General features: G+C 35.8%; 1 protein-coding gene across 23 annotated transcripts in view; it reads right to left on the bottom strand.

Annotated features, from left to right (window-relative positions):
* Positions 1 to 23,081, bottom strand: part of PHF21A (PHD finger protein 21A) — a 199,898-nt gene that overhangs the window by 160,550 nt on the left and 16,267 nt on the right. For 12 of the 23 annotated variants that reach the window (XM_053560395.1, XM_053560419.1, XM_053560413.1 and 9 more), the window contains 3 exons: positions 9,136 to 9,176; positions 7,554 to 7,665; positions 1,887 to 2,027 (listed from right to left, as the gene is read on the bottom strand). In XM_053560395.1, coding sequence (XP_053416370.1) covers positions 1,887 to 1,940 — 54 coding nt within the window. In that variant the 5' untranslated portion in view covers positions 1,941 to 2,027; positions 7,554 to 7,665; positions 9,136 to 9,176. Of the gene's footprint in view, positions 1 to 1,886; positions 2,028 to 7,553; positions 7,666 to 9,135; positions 9,177 to 21,820; positions 21,840 to 23,081 lie in introns of those variants that run through there. The other 11 variants (XM_053560411.1, XM_053560417.1, XM_053560396.1 and 8 more) reach the window with 3 other exon arrangements.

Here is a 23,081-nt window from a genome sequence, read left to right as displayed (position 1 = left end):
TTCATCCCTACTATGTAATATTTATGTGAAACCACTGGTCCAATTGTTTGCTGAGCTTCATCCAAGATGAGATGTAGATAAGGCTCAGAAACTCTAGCCACAAATAAGGAAAGTCTAAAGCTTGAGAGGTCATATATGTGGGACATGACTTTGGATCCCATGCTACATTATTTGCTGTTTTTTTACCTGTGTTCGATGGTAAGGACCGATGTCTCTTTTGCCAGGAGTTTTACCTAACTGGCCAAAGATGTGATTATCCATTTAAGAAAGAGAAGCTTGTGAAGTAAATTATACTTAAATAACACTGTGCCAAGTTACTGTAGGACATTTTACCTGAGTGTGGTGGAGAGAATCAAGTTGGAGACTTATACCAAATGCAGCAATCTGGTTCTTCGATATGGTAGAGCAGCTCGCTTAGGAGTTCATTCTCTAAAGCTGACCACCTCCCTGGCTTAAATTGATTTAATTTTCACAGACCAAACATGCACCACACATTTAATTTTCACATGACCAAACATGTATGTGTCAGTACAACAGGCCTAGTTTCTTATGCTGACCACCTCTATATGTTGACTAGTTTGTTACAGTCCCTTGGGTGGTCAATTTACAGACGTTGTATTGTACTTTATTTACATGTACATTTTTATAGTTATATACTTTTCTTTGGACATGAAGTCATGCTCTGTTGCCCGGCCTAGACTGCAATGGTATCATAGTTCACTGCAATCTCAAACTCATCACGTCATCTTCCTGTCTCAGTCTAAGTAGATGAGACTATAGGGACCCATCGCCATGAATATATATGTATATATTTTTTTTTAGTTATGTAGTTTAAATGTTTGTTTAGTCTAGGTACCTGAGACAAAATATAAGGATCATGAAATTTAAAAATTTAAACATCTGTGGGTGGCGCCTGTGGCTCAAGGAGTACGGTGCCGTTCCCATATGCCGGAGGTGGCGGGTTCAAACCCATCCCCGGCCAAAAAAAAAAAAAAAAAAAAAAACCACAAAAATTTAAACATCTGTGAAGACAATTACATTTTTTCTTTACTAAAAATTAGAATCAAGACATAAAACTGAGTCATATAATGAGTAAAAACTTTAGTGCACATGGTAATTGAATTAAACATGTCAAGTTAAATCAGGTGAAAAAAGTCCTTCAGATGAACCAAAAAAAACAGAAAGAAAAAAAGAGTTTTTATATAAAAAAACATTTTTGGTATATGAAAAAAAGTATTTTCCGTTTTCTTTCTTTCTTTTATTTTTTTGGAGACAGAGTTTCACTTTATCGCCCTCAGTAGAGTGCCATGGCGTCACACAGCTCACAGCAACCTCCAACTCCTGAGCTTAGGCAATTCTCTTGCCTCGGCCTCCCAGTAGCTGGGACTACAGGACCCGGCTAACCATTCTTTTCTCTTAAAAAAAAATTCAGAAATATTTTTTTTAGTATTTTTTTTTTTTTTGTAGAGGCAGAGTCTCACTGTACCGCCCTCGGGTAGAGTGCCGTGGCGTCACACGGCTCACAGCAACCTCTAACTCTTGGGCTTACTCGATTCTCTTGCCTCAGCCTCCCAAGCAGCTGGGACTACAGGCGCCCGCCACAACGCCCGGCTATTTTTCTGTTGCAGTTTGGCCAGGGCTGGGTCCGAACCTGCCACCCTCGGCATATGGGGCCAGTGCCCTACTCACTGAGCCACAGGTGCCGCCGAATTCAGAAATATTTTATTAAAGTTTGTTGAGTAGTGATAAAAGAAAAATCATGACTTCTGGACAACTGTCAATTAAAGATGATTAAAAACTATACAAAAACCAGAGATGGGCCTGTTTACTAATCTTAGCCACTACTTAGTAACACAATGTGGAAGCAGCCAATATATATAGCATACCTGATGAACCTGAATTTCCACTTTAAGAGCCTCCTGTAGAGTCTGCAACTCCATCCTCTACCTTCTCCACTTTCTCCGTCTGCTAATTCTATAGTTTCTTCAGCCTCCGTTTATGATAACAAACTCCTTTTCTCACTGCAGCTGCAGAGATCATAAAATGTTTTAGATCATTATATTAGGAATAAAGAAAATACTTATGTTAAATTAAAGAAACTATGTTAGCAAAAAAAATGATTCTCCCGATTTTTTTGTTATTGTTGCAGTTTGTCTGGGGCCAGGTTTGAACCTGCCACCCTCGGTATATGGGGCCGGTGCCCTACTCACTGAGCCACAGGTGCCACCCCTAAAAAATCTGGTTCTCTAACAAAGGGCAAGAGATTTCCCAGAATTTTTTTCCCCAAGACAACTCGGTATAGAACTTTCTGTATTTCATTCTGTGAGCATTCCTCTACAGAACACTTGAAATAATTAGGAAGTTAAAAACAAAAACAAAAAAAGGGTTAATCTGGTCAGGGGCACCTGTAAGCACCATGTTACACATTACATAGTGAGGATACAGAGCTTAAGGAAACCATTTCTGCCCTAGGTAAAAATCTATCTAACAGGGGAGAGTATAGTCACTGTCCTTAAAAGAGACACATAACAACTAACAACAGGGTCATATACTTTTTTTTTTTTTTTTTTTTGGCCGGGGCTGGTTTGAACCTGCCACCTCCAGCGTATGTGACTGGCACCCTACCCTCTGGAGCCACGGGTGCCACCCAGGGTCATATACTTTTAAACATCACACAAGAGTGGACTGGAGAGTTCAGGGTCTCTCAGAGGTTAAAGAATGTCGGTTACTTTCATTTGGATGGGCTCTCACTTATTTAAAAAATAAACTAAAAACTGGAAACTCTGTTATAACTTAAATATCTTCATTCAACAAATTAATACTTACAGACAAATATAATGCAAACTCTGCTACCCACACAGTTATGACAGGAATATTTTAAAAAGTATCTATCGTGCATAACATAGGAGATGGTCTAGTAGTGAAATACCTTTCCAGATTTACAATGAATATCATCTTCTTTTCAAGCCTGCCAGTCATTTCTTTGACTATCCATACATATAACTACAGATGGAGATGTCAAAGTCTAAGTTTGTGAACATGAATGTGACACCCTATCTGACCTCTTATCCTCCTCTGCTCATCACTACTGCAATTTAAATTAACTCAGTAGCTAATTTCTCCTATGTTGTTTTTTTCCTTTTTCCTTGAATGTGGCCTTAGACATGATTTTGGGTCCTCTGCCAAGGCAAAAGTCCTTTTTTGCTTGAATAAATTTAAACTTTACTTCAAATTTCTTTTCTTCTTTGCACCTATAAAGCTTGTATACTAGAGCAGCTTTTCAGTATTCATAAAAATTGAGGAAGACAACAATCAGGAGGCTAGAAGAACCACTATTCCTTAAACTAATACAATGAAATTCATGATCTTCACACTTTCCAAAAATTATTTACCTATAAAGTCCATATTCAAGCTAAATTTTCTAAAAGTACTTTGAAAACTGATTTAATAGCATTAATGGAATCATTAACTAGAGAATGTACGTGGTATTCTTATGAATATGAATTTTCATTTTATTTGCTTTTTATCCCTACGCCTAAACCAAATTAGTGGAAATCTCCCCCTTAGGACTTACGTATTATGTAATATAGTATCAAAATACTGTAACCTAAAAAAGAATAAATTCCAAAAGTGCAAAATTCCTTCAAGTTTATTTCTGTGGAAGCTAGGAAAGGTTTATTGTATAATCATATTGTTAACTGTATAATCATAAAAAAGTTTTCATAAGGCAGTATTTTCAGGGAAGATAATTTGGGAAAGGAAATATTCTGATGAACAAATTAGAAACTTTAGCTACTTATTATCTTTTTAAAAGTTTGACACTACAATCAAGTCAACCAATATCAGAATCATTAAGTTACTGGCTTAGAACAAGATTTTTGATTCTTTATAATTTTTATAAAATCAAAAATCACCTTCAAGTTGAAGAAGTGTGTTTGAAAACAGAAGGGCTGTATTTTATTCTACCCATAGTTACAAGGTAACACCATAGTTCAACTCATCACATAAACTCTGTAAACAAACAGCAGATTAAAAACATGGAGAATTTAACATACACCACAAGGCGGTGCCTGTGGCTCAGTAGATAAGGTGCCGGCCCCATATACCGAGGGTGGCGGGTTCAAACCCGGCCCCAGCCAAACTGCAACCAAAAAATAGCCGGGCGTTGTGGCGGGCGCCTGTAGTCCCAGCTACTTGGGAGACTGAGGCAAGAGAATCGCTTAAGCCCAGGAGTTGGAGGTTGCTGTGAGCTGTGTGAGGCCACGGCACTCTACCAAGGGCCATAAAGTGAGATCTGTCTCTACAAAAAAAAAAAAAAAAAACCATACACTACACCACAAAGGGTAAATACAGTGTATACAGTCAGAGCTCTTGCAAATTAATAACAAAAATCCACAAAAAAGCAATTTTCAGAATAAGAATCACCAACAAACATGAAAAACCTCTTCGTCTTCAATATAGACTCAGAAATCTAAATTTTAAGGAGTTTTATCTATCAAACCGAAATTCTGTAAAAACAACACTCGAACTGTCTAGAATTTGTGTCAGGTGGCGTTTCATAATTTGCTGATGGTTATCTCTGGGTGGTAGCACTAACTTACTTTCTTCTTTTAGAGTATTTATATTTCAAACTTTTCCATAAAAAAAATATGTACTTCTTTTTAAACAAGAAAAAATTAACAGGGATTGATAGATAAAGCACCAGAAAATTTTATACTCATCAAATGTTCAGAAAAAGAAAAGGTAAAACCAGGGTTTAACCTGGAGTCTCTTAAATGTCCAAGAGTGCCTTGCACAATAAGAAGCCTGCAACCCCACTGAACAGGGAACTGAAAACAGTTACGTCCTCCGTCCGATTGTCTGCTTATCAGAGACACACAACAGCATGAAGTTTTATTTGACAAAGACTCTAAATGCCAATTACTCATTTTATTCCAAAATTAAGCTGAAGGGTTAAAAAAAGGTAGTGACTAGTTATACAGAAAAACTTATGATTATAAGATTCATTTGAAATTCTTTTTTTTTTTCCAGAAAGATCTCTTTCTGGATAATTTTAAAAGACTGGTTTTTGCCTAAAGAAACTATAAATATGTATTTATAGTTTATAAAAACAAGGCAAGCACATGTTGAATCCTTTTAAAAAGTATTTTGGGGTCTTAGACAATTCACGCAACAATCATCTGAACATTATCTGGGGCAGTTTATAGCATCGAAAGAAGAAATTATTTGCTAAATTTATAAAAGATGATTTATTGTATTTTAACCAATTCTAAGAAGTCATAAATAACAAATCAGTTGCTGCGAGGTAAATATAAATAGACTCACAAAACTGTGCTAAACACACTTTATTCAGGCACATGCCTTTCCCCGCCCAACAGCTCTACATACCACCATCAGCAAAGGCAGTTGCCTAGAGCAAAATGCTAACATTTACAATCTTCGAAATTGTACAAGTCAAACCACTAGGGTACCTAATAGCCTCTCACCTTCAAATAACAAAAAACAAAACACAAAACCAAACACACAAAAATAACCAAAAAAGGAAGGTGGGATATCTGGAAAAGAACAATGACTATCCAAAATAAACCAAAAAAAAACAATTCCACATACAGCACGAGTCCTCTGATCTTCAGGGTTGGTTTGTTTGCTTATAAATCAGAAAAATGGAAATATCACCTAGCTCGTAAGATTATCATGAGGTTTAAGGAAAAGTTATATGAAAAGCCCTTTGTAAACTGTAAAGTTTTATATCAGTTTTAACTCCTTTCTTAAAACAAACTTTTTAATAAAACTTCTCAACATAGTGTATTTCAAGAAGACTGCAGGCTTTTTATTCTCAAATTCTCTAAGAAAGGGGCTTTTAACTATTTTTCTGGGTATAGATCTGCTTGGAGATAAGTGACCTGCAGTTCTTTTATTAGTGATTCTAATGACTTACAGTAAAATTATAACTAATGGATTTCACCACTAAGAAATATTTTGCTGTTACTGAATTGACATAAGCCTTTATTCCAATTGAAACTTAACTCCTTAACCAACATTATTTTAAGAATAAGTCAATGACACAGTGTGCCCCCAAAACTTTACCTAATAATGACAAAGCTGTGTTCTCTACATGATGCATTTAGTTGGTGTAAAACTCCTCTGCTTTTTATCTATATTCTCAAACACAGTAGAATTTTAAGTAGGCTTAATTTCTTCAAATAGGAAAAAGAAGAAAATCTTGAAAGATCTATGTATCTTTACTTATCCCATGCCTAATATTTAAATATCAGGCTTCAATTTATAGAAAGTACTTATTTCTTACTATGAGTCTAACATGCAGAGAGGTAAAATAGTATTTTTAATTACTGATAGTACTAAATATTACCATCAATGCTAAAAATCATAACATCCTTTTAATAGTATTTATTGAAAACTTTTAACATTAACATGAATCAATAAAAAATGAAAAACTTAATATTTCTGAATATTAAAATATTGAAAAACTTAGTATTTTAATATTAAGACATTGAAAAACTTAGTATTTTTCTTATCGTTCAGCAGATTTTCAACATATCTTGATTTATTTTAATCATGGTATTTCTTTGGTGACACTCCACAGACCAACAAAAAATGCTACTGCAAAAAGAGCTTGGCAACCCTGACTGTAAGGTTACCTTTGAATCTGACAAGGTTACTAAACTCAAATCCTGGCATGATGGCCATTCACAAAAATCCACTTAGTTAGATGTTTTCAAACTATTAAACTAAATTTAATAATGTGGTTTCCTAACTATTAAATGATATTTCCTGTTAAATTAAAATTTTAAAATATGTACATATACATATAATTAGATTTATGATGTCTGAATGTATGAATGTGACTGAGCATAAGACATTTATCTTTCTCTGTATGCTTTGCAGGGTTGGAGGAGGGGACAGGCAGGTCCTCATTTTTAAAAAAAGAAATATCTACAAGGTCAAACCACTGCAACATGAGGCCCTGTGTGGTGCTCTGGGTCAGACCAGAGGTTCCACACACCACCCTCTCCTTATGGGCCTTCAGCGGTGTCCTGTACCCCTTCCTAGCATCAACGTTTATCCCAGTGTGCAATTTCTTCCATGGCTTCCTGGGGTCCAGGGTGTCTGCACACGTATACATTCTATTTCCTATCTTTCTTTATAAAAATCAAGCATGGTCTACTAAAATTATCCCAACCACACCCAACAGAAATATTAAAGTAAATTTATAAATTCACAGAAATTCAAAATGAGGAGGCTGGGTACTAGTGTATAAAAGCATAGTGACAATGAGGTCAAAAGTTTAGAATCAGTTGCCACATTTACCAAAATGCCATTTCATTATAAAAACAAAACAAAACAAAACTGTCCAGTCAAGCGTGGACAATATATCACAAATACATACCACACAAAGGAAAACACAAGTGAGTGTGGTGGTCTTAGCATAAACAATAAATACTTAATAGAAGTGGAAGTTATGGGGAGATAGATTTCAGATCAATGTAAGAAAGAACTAAGGAATAGAGCTGTACAAAAAAGGAATGGGTTACCTTATGAGGTAGTGGGCTCCCTGTCATTAGAAGTATTCAAGAATGCTGCATATCATATCCCCCTCTTGGAGATTCACAATGCACATTAGCATATTAAAGGTTCTGAGAAGTCCTGCAGTAAAGAAACCTGTTTAACTTTAACGCAGCATTTCCCAAATTATTTGACCATAGAACCCTTTTCCCCACCCACAGCCCAACTCAATAATATTTATTCAGTTTCTGAAGAACTAGAGTTCTCAGAATACATTATAGAAAATGAGCTACATTTTTTAAAATGTAGTATTCAATATGTACCTGAATAACAATTTGTCAGGGATACAGAAGAAACTGCCACACAGAGTAAAAGGTTGGAAGAGAAGGCCCTTAAAGATTCCTTCTCTAAGAGTATCACATTTTAAAGTAAAGGGCTATAAAATCTTGATTATTTATCTTAAAAGGTTCCATGAGAGAAAGGCAAGTAGAATAAAAAAGTAAGGCTAACCAGTCTGAGTACCTCCCTTTCATGTTCAAATCCCAACCCCTATAAGGAAGAGTGACACCTCAAAGACCATAAACTATCACAAAGAAGACTTAGCCAAACATCTACTATATCTACTCTACCCACTAAGTTAATTACTATTTGAGAGAGAAGATTTAGTTAAAAAAAAAAAAAAAATAGCCTGTATTAGGGTACTATCCAATTCCAACAATCTTATTTGAGTTTGTTTTTCATAATATACTCTCCAGATAAAGTTAATATTTGTTTGATGCTTAGTCACTAGATTGCCTTGTGCAATCTGTGATCCTGAATTAGACATCCAAAGAAATGATTGTGTGCTGATTTTATAAGCCATTAAAAAATCTATTAGATATTAGTAAAAAATGTTTGCCTATATGCCCCACACTGTTACATTTCTCTCTCTCCCTGTCTCTTTAGTTTTTCCTCTTTAAGAATTATACAAAACAACACACAGTAAAATGTAATATCAGACACAAGACCATTCCAATATTAAGTTTAAGAGTATACACACTTAAGAATCCTCCAAAATTTCAAAGTCACAGTTCCCACAGTGACTTTTTGTACAGATTTTGTAGCCATTTTGTACAGATACTAGGGTCATCATGTGTAACAGTATAAAAGTAATACAAAATACAGTGGGAATCTTAACTTAAAAAAATTTTTTTTATTTTTTAAGAGGGAGATTCTGGCTATTTTGTCCACCTGGACTCAAACTCCTGGGCTCAAAACATTTTCCCACCTGAGCCTCCCAAGAAACAGGGACTATAGGCACTTAGCTGGGAATCTTAACTTTTGAATTCCCTGACTTTTGAATTCTCATCCCTAATTGCTACATTAAGGACATTTTTAGCAAAAGGGACCTTTACACATTTTACAGGTTTTCAAATGGAGGAACATGCAAGTCTAGTGGTATTATTAGAAACACACATGCATTTGAGACTGACTTAGTGAAATGAGACAAAAATTCACTTCCACTCAGTACAAACAGCAAAACCTCATTTCTGGGAGAGAACTTTCTTTCCAAAAAAAAAAAAAAAAAAATCACAATCAGGCATGCCATGCCTGCCTAATAAAAGCACTTACCAATTTGGGGAAAACTGGCTCTTCTTCAGTTCTCTAGCCCCCTATAACAGAAGAGGGGGAAAATGCAATCAGATCACAAACACAGATTTATGACATGTCATCAAAAGCTGAAGATTCAAAGATTTCTCTCTGATTTTAAGAAGAAAAAACAAAACATACAAGTTTCCAAAGTTTTAAAGCCCCCCACCAGTAAGATATAGGTAGTTTTTACAGTAAAGAAAGAACTCAAGAGCAATTAAATCTCTACTTTTCCATAGTTGCAAGACATGGAAAAGTAAGTAGTTGATGGCTTTCCTTTTCTAAGAGACAGAGAAATGAAATGTACCTCATCTACCACACAACTATACCCTCATTCCCAACAAAGGAGCTCTACTATTGGTTGTTTCATATTAACAAATTAAGCTAACATCATCAGTCCTTAGTTTGGTCCACACACAAGGCCTTTTTTCAATTAGTCTTGAAATGGATTTGCCTTATGTAAGACTTTAAAATTCATAGCACTTTATAATAATGTATAGTCAGAACTTTAATTTAACTTTCCATTCACATTCTCAAATGTTAAGACTGTGAATCACATACACAAAAAATTATTTTTTTCCTATGTCACATAGCTAATCAGTGATAAAGACAGAAACAAAATCAAAATTTTGGGATCCAAATCCAATTATTAGGAAACAAAATGAAAACTTTTCCCTTAATATTTTAGCATTATTTAAACTCCACATGCCGTGTTCTAAGACCATAAACATTTTCTTTATACCCTAGACACGGTGTATGTGTTTAATATTACTCCGGTAGTGTCTCATTTCCTCAGAGAATATTTCAAAAGATCTTTCTGCCATCCAGATTATAAATTTTTGTTTAATCATATACAGTCCTATCAAACATACATTAAAATTATTTAAAAGGGCCCCAATTCATACAGTTACCCTTCATTTCCAAAAGAAATTCAATTTGTTGTTCTATCCTGCCTTTTTGTAGCAGCAATTCTTTTTAAAGTTTTCAAGTCTATCTAAATTAATAATTTTCATCACCCAGTCTAGAATGACTCTCGACCAAAAGAAAAATCATGCAAAAATCTGTAGAACAATGCACAGTTATTAAAATGTGAATTCTTAACACTATGAATACCTACAGGACTCTGTATCACTCAAAAGACGCCTAAAACAATACTAGACACTTAGTAAATGCTCAATAAATATTTGTTAAATCAATGAATTGACTGGACACTTAAACAGCCTGTTGCAAGCTTATCTTCCTATTAGGCCTTTCTTGTTTGCTCTTTCAGGCAGGAGATAATTTCACATACATTGATCTCACACAGCATTATTTGTTAAATGAATGACGTTTTAAAACTGTTTTTATCCAAACTGTTGATTAGGAAATAAAATGATACCATTTTAAGATATAATGAAAAGGAAAACACTGATGAATTGGACTAAAATTAAGAACTCCTATTCGTCAAAAGAATACCATTAAGAAAATGAAAAGGCAAGCCACAGAAGTAGAGATAATAATTATAACACATACAATCAACAAAGGCCTACATCCAGAATACAGAAAATATGTTGAAATGGAGAGTTATCAGGATAGACTGCGATTTTAACTTACACGGCATCTGAGAAAGTATAATCACATAAACTCTCCTAAAAAGTTATATTCAGTAAAAGGCAACACAATGTACTAGCTTATCTCCAGGCCCTTTTCTCCAAACTCAGCAGAGCCAATCCTAAATGGATAAAGAACTGTACCATGCTATCATGAAATCATGAAACTGCTCATAAAACAACTTGCAGAGATGGCAGAAATCACATATGAAATCAAAGTCTGTTAAGAGACTTCCCCAAAGACACTCAGCTAGTTGGTGCCAAATCAAGAGAACCCTGAGAACCCTTTAACTGAGTCTACTTTTCCACCAGACCTTACTTTCAACTAGCTGCAATAAATACTGGCAAAATATTATCTGAAAAAACTAGCTGCAATAAATACTGGGAAAATATTATCTGAAAAGTCTGCATATAAAGTTTTAAGGAATAATCATATAAGTAAGCTATCTAGGGTAGGTTTTAAAATCTGAAATCTTTTATGTCCAAGGGATCCCCATGAGAAGGCTTCAGAGGGGTCTGTTAACTCCAGGATGCTGTATGCTAAATTCTATATGCGTGAGTACAGTGTTCTAGGAAGAGAGTTCACAGTTTTAATCAGTTTTGCAAAGATATTTAGATACCCAAAAAGAGTAAATTATTTTTAGACTAGTGATTCTTAAACACTGTTGCACATGAGAAATCCCAAAGTGCTTCTTCTGGAGACTGAATATTAATTGACTACCATTTGGAAACTGCTTCTAAAAAAAAGAAAAAATATTTTATTTCTATAAGAAAACTGAGCAGCAAAAAGTAAGGTATGTACATAAATTCATACTTTTCACACTACCCATAAGCAAAAAAGTCTTTAAGTCTCATATGAAAGCTTGATTTCCTCAGGTTAAGTTGGTTAAAAGTCCACTTAATTTGTTTCTAACACACTTTTAACTAAGATAGTTAAAACTTTAACCATATTTGCTTACATTTTTAAAATATAGATTTGTACTTGAAAAATACATTCAAAACATAAGGTAAAAAAATTTTTTGCTTTTTAGAGATGTGTATTATCTTGCTAATATAATTTCATACACTTTTTGCTAATGGAAGGTTGTTCACCTCTCTAGAACTTCACAGGTGGCTGCTTTAATTAGAGCTAGTAAGAAAAAAAAATGAATCATCCGCCTGTGGCTCAGTCGGTAGGGCACCGGCCCCATATACCGAGGGTGACGGGTTCATACCCGGCCCCAGCTGAACTGCAAACCAAAAAATAGCTGGGCGTTGTGGCGGGCGCCTGTAGTCCCAGCTACTCGGGAGGCTGAGGCAGGAGAATCACTTAAGCCCAGGAGTTGGAGGTTGCTGTGAGCTGTGTGATGCCATGGCACTCTACCGAGGGTGATAAAGTGAGACTCTGTCTCTACAAAAAAAAAAAAAAAAGAATATATATATTAAGCAAATTTGGTAGAGAAAAAGTTTAATGCTGGATGTTTTAAATTAGGCCAAAATTTAATTAACCCCACTACAAATTTCAAACAATTAAGTTTAGAGCCTGTGCTTAATCATAAATTTTGACAAAGGAGTAGAATAGCATAGTTAATTGTCATTCAAAGATACTTTAAAATGTCACCTTACCCAGAAGATTCAAACTCTTCTCTTCCCCTACTACACCAAGCTAACAGAGGTCCAGTGACTACATTTTATACACAACAGGCATTGCTCCTTTTTATCTGTCCTTCCTAACTTCCTACAGAAAGCAATTAAGTTCAAAATAAATTTAAATGCAGATAAGAAAAAGCAGAATCGAGCTTAATGAGAGTTAGTCCTTTGGGCCCCAGCATCGTATTCACCATCCCTCTTGTCCCCATCTCTCTTACCCTCTCATGGACATCCCTTTACCACTTCTCCCTTTACTTTCATGAAGCATCAATTTCCCCCTCATCCTTACTAGATCAATTTATTCCCACCACAAAAAAAAAAATAAAAATAAAAATAAAAAACAGAAAACCTCCCTTGATTCTAGATCCTTCTCTAGTTATTGTCCCGTATCTATACTCCCATTCATGGCAAAAGTCCCTGAAAGAGTTAATCATAGTCACTGTCTCTAATTCCTTTCCTTCCAGTCTTTGCCTCCCTTCATTCTTGTCAAGATCATCATGACCTCCTAGTTGCTAAATCCAATAGTAAAGTCTCAGTCAGTCCTCACTTCTGCTTTTGATCACTATTCCTTGACCCAGTTAATCATTCATTCCTTCTTGAAACCCTTTCTTCTCTTGAGTCGCAGGGCATCACCCTCTCTTGATTTTCCTCCTAATCTGTCTGGCCACTCTTCTCAGTGTCTTTTTTTTTATATATATACAGTCTTACTTTGTCACACTCAGTAGAATGCTCTGATGTCACAGCTCACAGCAACCTTAAACTCTTAGGTTCAAGTGATTCTCTGCCTCAGCCTCCCCTGTAGCTGGCACCATAGGCACCTGCCACCATGCCAGGCTATTTTTAGAGGTGGGGTCTGGCTCTTGCTCAGGCAGGTCTTAAACTCCTGGGCTCAAGCAATCCACCTGCTTTGACCTTCCAGAGTGGTAGGATTATAGGTGTGAGCCACTGTGCTGAGTTGTTCTTGGTTTCTTTTGCTATTTCCTCCTCATTTCCAAGACCTCAAAATGTGGAATTACCCCAAGGTTCAGTTCTTGAAACTTTTCCCCGTAGGTGATCTCACCCAGTCTCCACAGTTATAAAAGGATCCATAATACACTGGCAATTTCCAAATTCCTATCTGCAGCCCAGACCTTCTGCCAAACTCATATACTCAACTGCCCACTTAACACTGGTCATATAGGTATCTCAGACCCAGAATTCCAAAACCAAACTCCTGACTATCTATCCTTCAACCTCTAACCTTCTCCTCAGAGTCAATCCTATCTCAATAAATGGCAACTCAATCCCTTCAGAGGAAAAATCTTAAACTCATCTTGGACTCCTCTTTTTTCCAAACCCCAAATCCAATCCAATGGCTAACCAGGCACCTTTACTTCAAAATATATCTACTAGGACCACTTGTCTCAACTCCAATACCACCTTCCTTGGCCCATGTCACCACTACTTTTTTCACCTTATGACCACAAATAGCCTCCTAAAAGCCTCCTGGCTTCTGTCTTAGTTCCATCCACTGTAGTTTATTCTCTCAGCAGCCAGAGTAAGCTGTTCAAAATCCAAGACAGACCTTTTTATTTCTCTGCTCAAATTCCTCCAATGGCTTCCCATCATACTTAGAGAAAAAGCTGAAGTTTTTTACAGTGGCCCACAAGGCACTAAGAGACTTGGGCCTCTGCTACTCTCAGCCCTCCCATTTCCCCATTGCTCAATCTGCTCCTACAACACTGGCCTCTTTTCTGTTCTTCAGACAGTACAAGAAAGTTCCCTACTCAGGGGTCCCTCTGGCTGAAACGCTCTTCCTCCAAATATCTTCATAGCTTACTCCTTGAAGATGTTTAGGAAAATCTATAGCCAGTTCAAGAGTAGGAGAATAATAAGAACTAAGCCTGTAACCAGAACTGTTCCCCTCCTCAAACTGTTACTTATGCTCTTTTATACTAAGAATACTCCTTTGCCTTCTATCTAAATCTCACTCAGACATTGGGATACACAGAGACTCACTAATAAAACACCTTTTACAGAATCATCCTAACTTCCAATTCTCCCTTTCTTTAAAGTCTGGGAGTGTTTATCATCCTTTTCAGTCTTTTTAGAATTTACCCAAATACTGCCTCCCATTTTAACCCATAACTTACCTCCCTAACTAGGCTACACATACATACACACCCAAGAACAGAACAGAATTAACACCTTGTACAAGTAGTTCTTAATCCCAGATCAGGATAACAAATAAAACTTCAAAAAAAAAACATAGATTCATAGTTCTTACCCTTACAGATTCTAAACTCATTACATCCTATTTGGAACCCAAACATCTGCATTTTTTTAAGTTCCTCATGAAGATTCTGGTAGGCAATCAGGATTAGGAACCACGGCCTGCCTTACAGTACTCTGTTTCTTTCAGTGGTTAGAAAAGCAGGCCTTCAAATAGCCTAAAACTAGAATGGATACCTCCAGAATATCAGAAGCATAACTTCATTTCATAGGGGAATAGAGGTTCAAGAAGTCTAGGTGACTAGCTAAAATCTACAAGATAATGAGAGGCAAAGCTCAACCTAAAATTCGCTGCTCTCAATCTAGGAATCCTTCCATCAGACTGTACACAAATAAATGATAGTAATAAAAACCCACATCTCATGGATAGGTGTAGTAAACAGTGATTATCTAATATACCTGACCAGTGACTACAGTGTCTAAGCTCTAAAATAGAGTGTATTCATTTCCACATGCTTGAAAAATGTAAGCCACATTAGCTGACAAAAGACTTTGAGGCCAGAAAGTAACTGCAGGAACACTTATAAGAAAAAAATGTTTTTTACTAAGTCCTCTTACAATATATACAAAAAGTTTTAGAAGTATTTATTTTGTGGCTGAGGAATAGTAGCAGAAATAAATGGAAAGATGAAAGCTTGCTTCATTACACTATAAAGTACAAAAATCCTTATTCACAAGCTTCCAGAGCTCACAAAGTTATAAATGTATTCTGAGTCTAATCATAATGAAAACTTCTTAATTACAGATCAGACTTAGTAAATCACTCCATATCCCAAGATAATTCAACTCTATCTTAATAATCAGTTAACCTCAGGACCAAAACTCTTCCCATCAACAATAACAAAAAAACCCCTCAGGTATCTATAGGGCATTATAAAAGAGTATGAGCTTATCTTTGTGTATAGGGACTTAAGGAAATGCCTCCTATTAACACTAATGGGAGTTCTGGGTGTAAACCATAAGCACTAAGGAGGATGATCGATGCCCAGCACCACACTTGTGAAAACCCTTTCTATTGCACTAGCTGTAACAACTGGGAGTTGTTTTCTCAGAAATGGGATAATAGACCCAAATTCCTGTGTCTCTAAAGCACAAAGATAATTCAAATAAAAGTCACTAAGGAAGGTTACTGGTAAACACCAGATTTTAAAAAATAGACAAGAAAAAAACTAAACTAAAAGAACAATTAATATTCTAAGGAAATTTTATACCACAGTACCAATATCCAGAGAATAAATAGGAAATTGCTGGAGATAAAATCCCATGCAAAAATAAATTCAACAGGATTAAACCAACTAAATTTTTAAAAATTAAAGTACAATAAACCCAACTAGAGCCAGAGAAGCTTATCCAAAGAAACACACACACACAAATCAAAACAAAAACTCTTCCCCTAATGGAACCCTAAGAACACTACAATCCTTGCCTTTAAACACAGAGGAAGACTCCTGCTGCACTGATAGTCGAGAATAATCACTGAGTACTTCCAGACAAACGGATAATGATCACAAGCTGCCAGGGACAACCAAAACTAACTAAATAAAAATTATACCACCTTGTTGTGTTCCATCCTGCCTCACTTCTCAATACAGCACCGCTGTACTCACCAGGCTAGAAAATGAGCGGTGCCTTTTAGGCTATAGAAAAATTGAGACACATACACACACACAACCCCCAAACACAAACACAAAAGGAATGATACTCTTTCACTTGAAAGGGCTTAAGAAACAGAAGGCTTTGCTATGGGCCTAGAAAACTAAGAGTAGGCCGTATCGAAGAAGGAAGGAAAAGCCAAGGTTTATACCAACTATACATTTCAAATGTTAAAGAATTAACATTTATTTCCACTAAAAGGCTTTGGCATCAATCCATTTTTTTTTTTAATCAATCCATTTTTTTTAAAGGAGGAAGAAATTAAGATTTTCCCCATTTCTAACCTCAAAGAAAACCAGGATCTCTTCTCTCTGACTATGCATGTTTAACTCCAAAAATGAGACCCCTGACTTAAGGCCAAAAACGATCTATGAACCAAGTGTATGGTGCCCCATGATCATATTAATGTATACAGCTATGATTTAATAAAAATTAAAAAAAAGGAAAAAAAACTAAAAATGGTTCCACAGTAAAACAAAAACCTATGCAGCCCAACATATTGATTCTTTATCATCACTGCTATCGTTAATGAACATTTATGTTTTATTTGTGCTTTGAAATGTCAATGAGAAATTGAAACTGTTACAGTATACTGGGAATTTTAACTTTTGAAACAAAAGCCACAAAGAAACAGAACTCTGAAGCATAAAGCCTCAATCATGCTGATAAGTGGTCCTAAAACTTGAAAGTGAAAGCAATACAGACCTCAAAAAGAAGTTGTTTGCTTGATATTAAGGCTAGCCTTTAAAACCAAAAATATGTTCTGTTACAGAAGACTGAAATCAGGGCTTCCATTAACCTTGTTTAAAAAAAAAAAAATCCCATGAGCATGGATTTTTTTCTTAAGTCTCTTCATCAGAGCAGCATGGGGTCCCATTAGGCACCCTATTTTACTTCCACCTTATAAATAACGTTAGCTATTCGCTATTTCCATGGAAACCAAGTACAGAGAAACCCACTTAAATGAATACCGGTTAAAAGAATAAGTTTTATTTTAGAAAGGTTTTGCTGCTCTAGATGAACTCTTCTGGGGAATACTACAAAGTCTTCTTAAGTATAATTTTTAAAAATATATCTTTGGTGTAGAGGGAGCTTATTAAAGATCCTGTTAAATAAGTACACTGCTTGCACTCAACTAAATATGCCAAATAACGTCATAACATTAAAGATACATTTTCAATACACTGTACAGGGGTTTAGATGCACAACTTCCACTGACTATGCTTCCTCATGCATTGGGGTAGAATAATTACCCCTGTGGGTCTAATTTAAACAACAAAAAACAAATAAATTCAGAAGTAAGGCTACCATCACCTTGTAGTGATTAGTATGAACAGGCCCCAACAACTGCAGGCACGCATACAACTTATTCCAAAGAGGAGCAAGTGCAAACAATGTAACCTTATCATCTGTACCCTTATAGTAATCTGAAATTTAAAAAAATTAAAAAGAGGAGCAAACATGGGAGCAAATAACTTAAATTTCCAATCACGGTTACCAGGCCAAAGTCAAAATTCCCTCTCAACAATACATTTTACAAGTTACAACATATATTCCTTAATCAACACATACACTCAGGTTAAACAGAATATGCTCAAGGAAGTACAGAATTAAGATCAGTGATCTGCCAACTTATAAGGTGACTTATATACTGCCCTGCACATGTTAAAGAAATGACCTCTAATGGTGGCCCATACAAAAGTTACGGATAGACAACTGTACATAAAATAAAATGCAACTCATAAGAACAATAAATTCAAACCAAATAATCCTAGAATTTCCAAGGACAGACTGGGTAAGAAAACTAAAATCTTTCCAACAGATGTGGTTCTTCATTAATTAGTGGTGCCACAGACATCTTCAGTAAGTTAAAAGACAAATGAAAACAGCATTCTCCTAAAAAGGATTGCCAGTATTAACTTACAATGAAAAGAATTAACATTCTCACACATAATTTTCCTTTGAGTATACCAATGTATCTATTTGTATTGCATGTCTCAAAAAAATAAAATTACTCTCCTGGTATGTTTTACACATTATAAAGGCTGACAAAACACTAATAATTGTTGAAGTTTGGGAATGGGTACATGGAGTTTCTCATATTATTCACTCTACTTTTATGTATGTCATTAAATTTCTATAATAGTTTTTTAAAAGTCCTATAAAGTTAAGGTTTGTGTTTCAAAATGTTTTTCTCAGTAATCCTAGCACTCTGGGAGGCTGAGGCAGGTGGATTGCCTGAGCTCATGATTTTGAGACCAGCCTGAGCCAGAGCCAGAGCGAGACCCCATCTCTAAAAAATCGCTGGGCATTACAGGTGCCTGTAGTCTCAGCTACTGGGGAGGCTGAGGCAAGAGAATTGCTTAAGCCCAAGAGTTTGAGGTTGCTCTGAGCTGTGACTCCACAGTACTCTACTGAGGGTGACAAAGTGAGACTCTGTCTCTCAAAAAAAAAAAAAGTTTTTCTCTAAGTATAATTAAATAATAGACAAAATGCTTTGTATAGATCTTAGAAGCTACTGAATTTAAGTCCAACATAACTATTAACTTAACTTGTAACCAAAAATAATTTACAAATTTACTTTTCTTAGCAAACAATTCCATTAACAATTCAAAACCACTAGGAGAAATCTAGAAAAGAAAGGGTCTGCCATTTTGCAACTATCAACTAATGAAATGTAAAAGATCAATATACAGAAATAAAGCATCAGAACTGTACTTTATAAGCCAAAGAAAGAAATTCTAGTCCTCTTTAATAAATAATCAAAACACTTTGTAATCGGCAACAAGCACCAAAATTTCCATTTTCTTTTCCAATTAGATCCACAGGACTATAGACAGCAATCTACTAAATTAATGCTCATCTTAAATAACACGCCTGTGTCTTTCCCAACTTTGCCTCTATCTCATCCCCTACCAGAAAATATACCAATTTGTGAGGTAAAAAGATCTTTTTCTATTCTCTCCCTTATTCCAGATATAAAATGTTTTACAAATATTCAGTTATCTCACAAGTAATTTTAAGCTATCTATTACCCAAATCCTGTCTGAGACCCCAAAATGAAGGTGAGATCCTCACAAACTGTTACAGCTTAAAGCTCTTGTTAACAGCTCTCTCTGTTAAAAAACTAATTATTACAATGGTGTTTTAAGAGAAATGGAAATAAAGCAATGGTGGCTTTGGACAGAGTGATGAACAGAAGGCAGGGAATAGTGAATAAAGAAAAGAGAAAGCAGTAAGCTCAGAGAGAAGAGGGGAAGAGAGAGGCAATGGAGGGAGTCTGGGCAAACAATGGTGGGCCAGCACAGGTATAACAGGAGTTCACCTGTCATAGGTGGCCTCATTTTTACCAATTATGCAGGTACAAACTGATTTTCAAAATTGTATAATTATTTAAATCAACCCCAAAGACACTTGTAGAGACTATTTCTAAATTATATATTTATTAAAATGAAAAACACATCTAAACTTTTCACAATTTCATTCAACCAAGTGAAGCAACTTTTACAGATCTTTGCATTCAACTAAGTAAAGAAAACATAATACTGTATATATGCTAGACTAATTTTAAAACTATAAAGCTTTACTTACTGGCCACTCTAGCCTTTGTAAAGTAGGATTACATTTTTTTTTTTGCAGAGACAGTCTCACTGTACTGCCCTCGGGTAGAGTGCCATGACGTCACCTGGCTCACAGCAACCTCTAACTCTTGGGCTTACGCGATTCTCTTGCCTCAGCCTCCAAGCAGAGGATTACATTTTTTTTAATTAAAAGAAAACTATACAGCCCACTATAAAATTGCTTTATTTTTTAAAAAATATTTGTTGGAATTCCTGCTCAGAAAGGAGAAACAATGTTTCAGGAACCCAGACAAAAATCAAACACAGTAAATGTATCTATTCACTTACTAGGTCTATAGTTGAGTAAATGAGAACAAAAAATTAATGGAAATCATTATGCTACACAACTCAAATGCTCACTGGTGGCAACATATACCATACTCAAGATGCTTTGGTAAGCTATTACAAATACATTCACTGAATCCCAGAACCAAAAAAACTACACAGATCAAAGATTTTTTAAATTTCAGATCCAAATCAGTACTAAATAAAATAAATCCTTTTTCACATTTACTGATCTCTTTCCCCTTCCCTCATTACTGGTTTCATTTACAGGCAGGAAGACAGAGACAGATAAGACAGATACAAACACACATCCTTTTTAATGGATATTAAAACTCAATTCTTTATTTTTAAAAAACCCTCTCAATTCTGAGGAGATCACTGTGGCTTTGCTCCTAATCAACTTGTTGTCAGACCCAGTTTCTAGGCACAAAATAGGTAGTTTATGACAATTAAATACAGAAAGAAAATAGTAATTACCATAAGAACAGACCAGGCACCAAAAGAAATTTCACAAGGACAAAATATCTAAAATCAGAAACCAAATAAAAACCAGTACTAGAAAGTGACTAGTGGGCAGTGCCTGTGGCTCAAGGAGTAGGGAGCTGGCCCCATATACTGGGGGTAGTTGTGGAGGGTGGGTTCAAACCCGGCCCTAGCCAAAAACTGCAACAAAACAACAACAACAAAAAAGTACGTGACTAGTGCGTCACTTTTATATTTCTGGGGTTCTATAATTGTTTCCATTAATTATTATATTCAACCGTGAGTTCTCAAGGGTTAAATACATACAATCTGGCCGACCCAATGGACTAACCAGCTCATTAGAATTTTGGTTTTGAGTTACAATGCCCAGTCTACTACTAACTTGATGTTAAGTGATCTATTATAAACAGCATCAGTATCTTGGTGCTCACCTCATAAGCTGTTGAGGAAAAAAAAGAAAAAAAGAGCTAGCCAGGCACAGTGGCTGACACCTGTAATCCTAGCACTCTGGGAGGCCAAGGCAGGTGAATTGCCTGAGCTCACAAGTTCAGGTTCCAGACCAGCCTGAGCCAGAGCAAGACCTCATCTCTAAAAAAAATAAATAGCCGGCGTTATGGCAGGCTCCTGTAGTCCCAGCTACTTGGGAGGCTAAGGCAAAAGAATTACTTGAGCCCAAGAGTTTGAGGTTTCCATGAGCTATGACGCCATGGCACTCTACCGAGGGTGACAAAATAAGACTGTCTCAAAAAAAAAAAAAAAAAAGAGCTATGTCACTAAGGGTTTTAATAAATATAAAGTACCCTGAAAAATGTAAAAGGCTCTGTTAAAACCGACATATTCCCATATATTTTTCCCAGAGGTATTCATTAGATACACTTTTATCATCCACATCCTTTCTTTCCATGGCATTTTGGGGTGGAGGGCCTCTTCAGCTAAATTGTTCCATATTTACTCTTTTCCCTAAACTTTTAGTGGGACTGTAATGATAACAATAATAATGATCACAGCAGCATCATTTATTGAGTGTTTAAGATTTCCTCATTTTATCTTTGTGAACTCTAGGAGGTTGCTATTATCATCCCTATATCACAGATGAAGAAACTGTGACCAGCACAACGGCTATTATACAGTACGTACAAGATACATCTTTATTGAAGGGAGCTGAAGTAATCACCCCAAGATCACACATTGAACTTTAAGTGGTTTCCAACCCTAGGGTCAGACTCCAAAGCCAGGCTCTTTTCCCAATATGCAACATTTGTCCCAACTCTTGAGAAAAGAAAGAACAGAGAACTAAGGTTAAGTACTATTTATTTAGTACTTACTTACGCGTCAGGCACTTCTACTAGGTTATACTTTATACATTACAAACTCATTTATTCCTCATAAAAACCTCATTTTATTACATTTTACACTTAAAGAAACCAAGGTAGAAGCACAGACAGAGCTAATACATGGCAAAACTAGAATTTGAGTCCATTCAGACTGCCATGCTAAAAACTTCTCTACACCTGAATTACATGCCAATAAAACTCTTAATCTTTACACCAAATTACCTAATTGTGGGCTTAGATTAGGAAGCCTGAGGAAAAAAAAAAAAAAAACAGTGCTTTTCTAAGTATGTACACCAGGCTTCTTTACAGGCACACAGGATATGCCCCCAGTGATTAGATCATGGCACTGCTCAGGAAGTTGTACACCGTAAATCTGGTTAAGAGCCCCCAGCCCACCCTTCACCACACTCAGACCCACAGTAACCATGAACTGCAATTCAAAGATGTCTTCGACAAAATGAATGTCACTCAGGGAATAGCTGAGTGTGTATAGTGCTCTCTTCCATCACCTTTTCTTCCCAAATACCATAAAAAACACCACAAAAGGAATGAATGAGTCTAAGCTACTTAAAAATCATAACAAATGTCCAATGATAACAAATTTAAATGAGAAAAAAATAAATGCAAAATTCTCATAATTTTGTAACTTGTCCAAATTCTACATTTAAAAAGTACTAAGCTTCTTTGAAAGGCTCAATTCTTAGATTACCTTATCATAAAAGTGCCTTGAAGGGCGCAGAGCAAAGTCCACTTTTGCCTCAGACTCTGAATATCTTGATATGCATATTCAAAACAAAAATCATTACTGCTGCATTGTAAGTTATTGGGCTTTTGACTCTACTAGTATGACAATATATTTAATTAGACAACAACATTAAGCATGGATTTAATATTTTTATATTAACAGGTAATATATAGGGAAAATAAATATAAAGAACAGAACTGGACCTGAAGGTACTGAGAACTTGACACAATGAAAACAGGAACTGTTGCAGCTCCCTCCATTGACATCGTAAAGTTGCCACATTTTCTGGGCTCTCTTTTGAATTAATGTGGCATCTGTT

Source organism: Nycticebus coucang, chromosome 14, assembly GCF_027406575.1.
Source record: "Nycticebus coucang isolate mNycCou1 chromosome 14, mNycCou1.pri, whole genome shotgun sequence".
Taxonomy (NCBI): domain Eukaryota; kingdom Metazoa; phylum Chordata; class Mammalia; order Primates; family Lorisidae; genus Nycticebus; species Nycticebus coucang.
The sequence above is the reverse complement of the archived record's forward strand: the minus strand, read 5'-3'. Positions and strand labels throughout refer to the sequence as shown.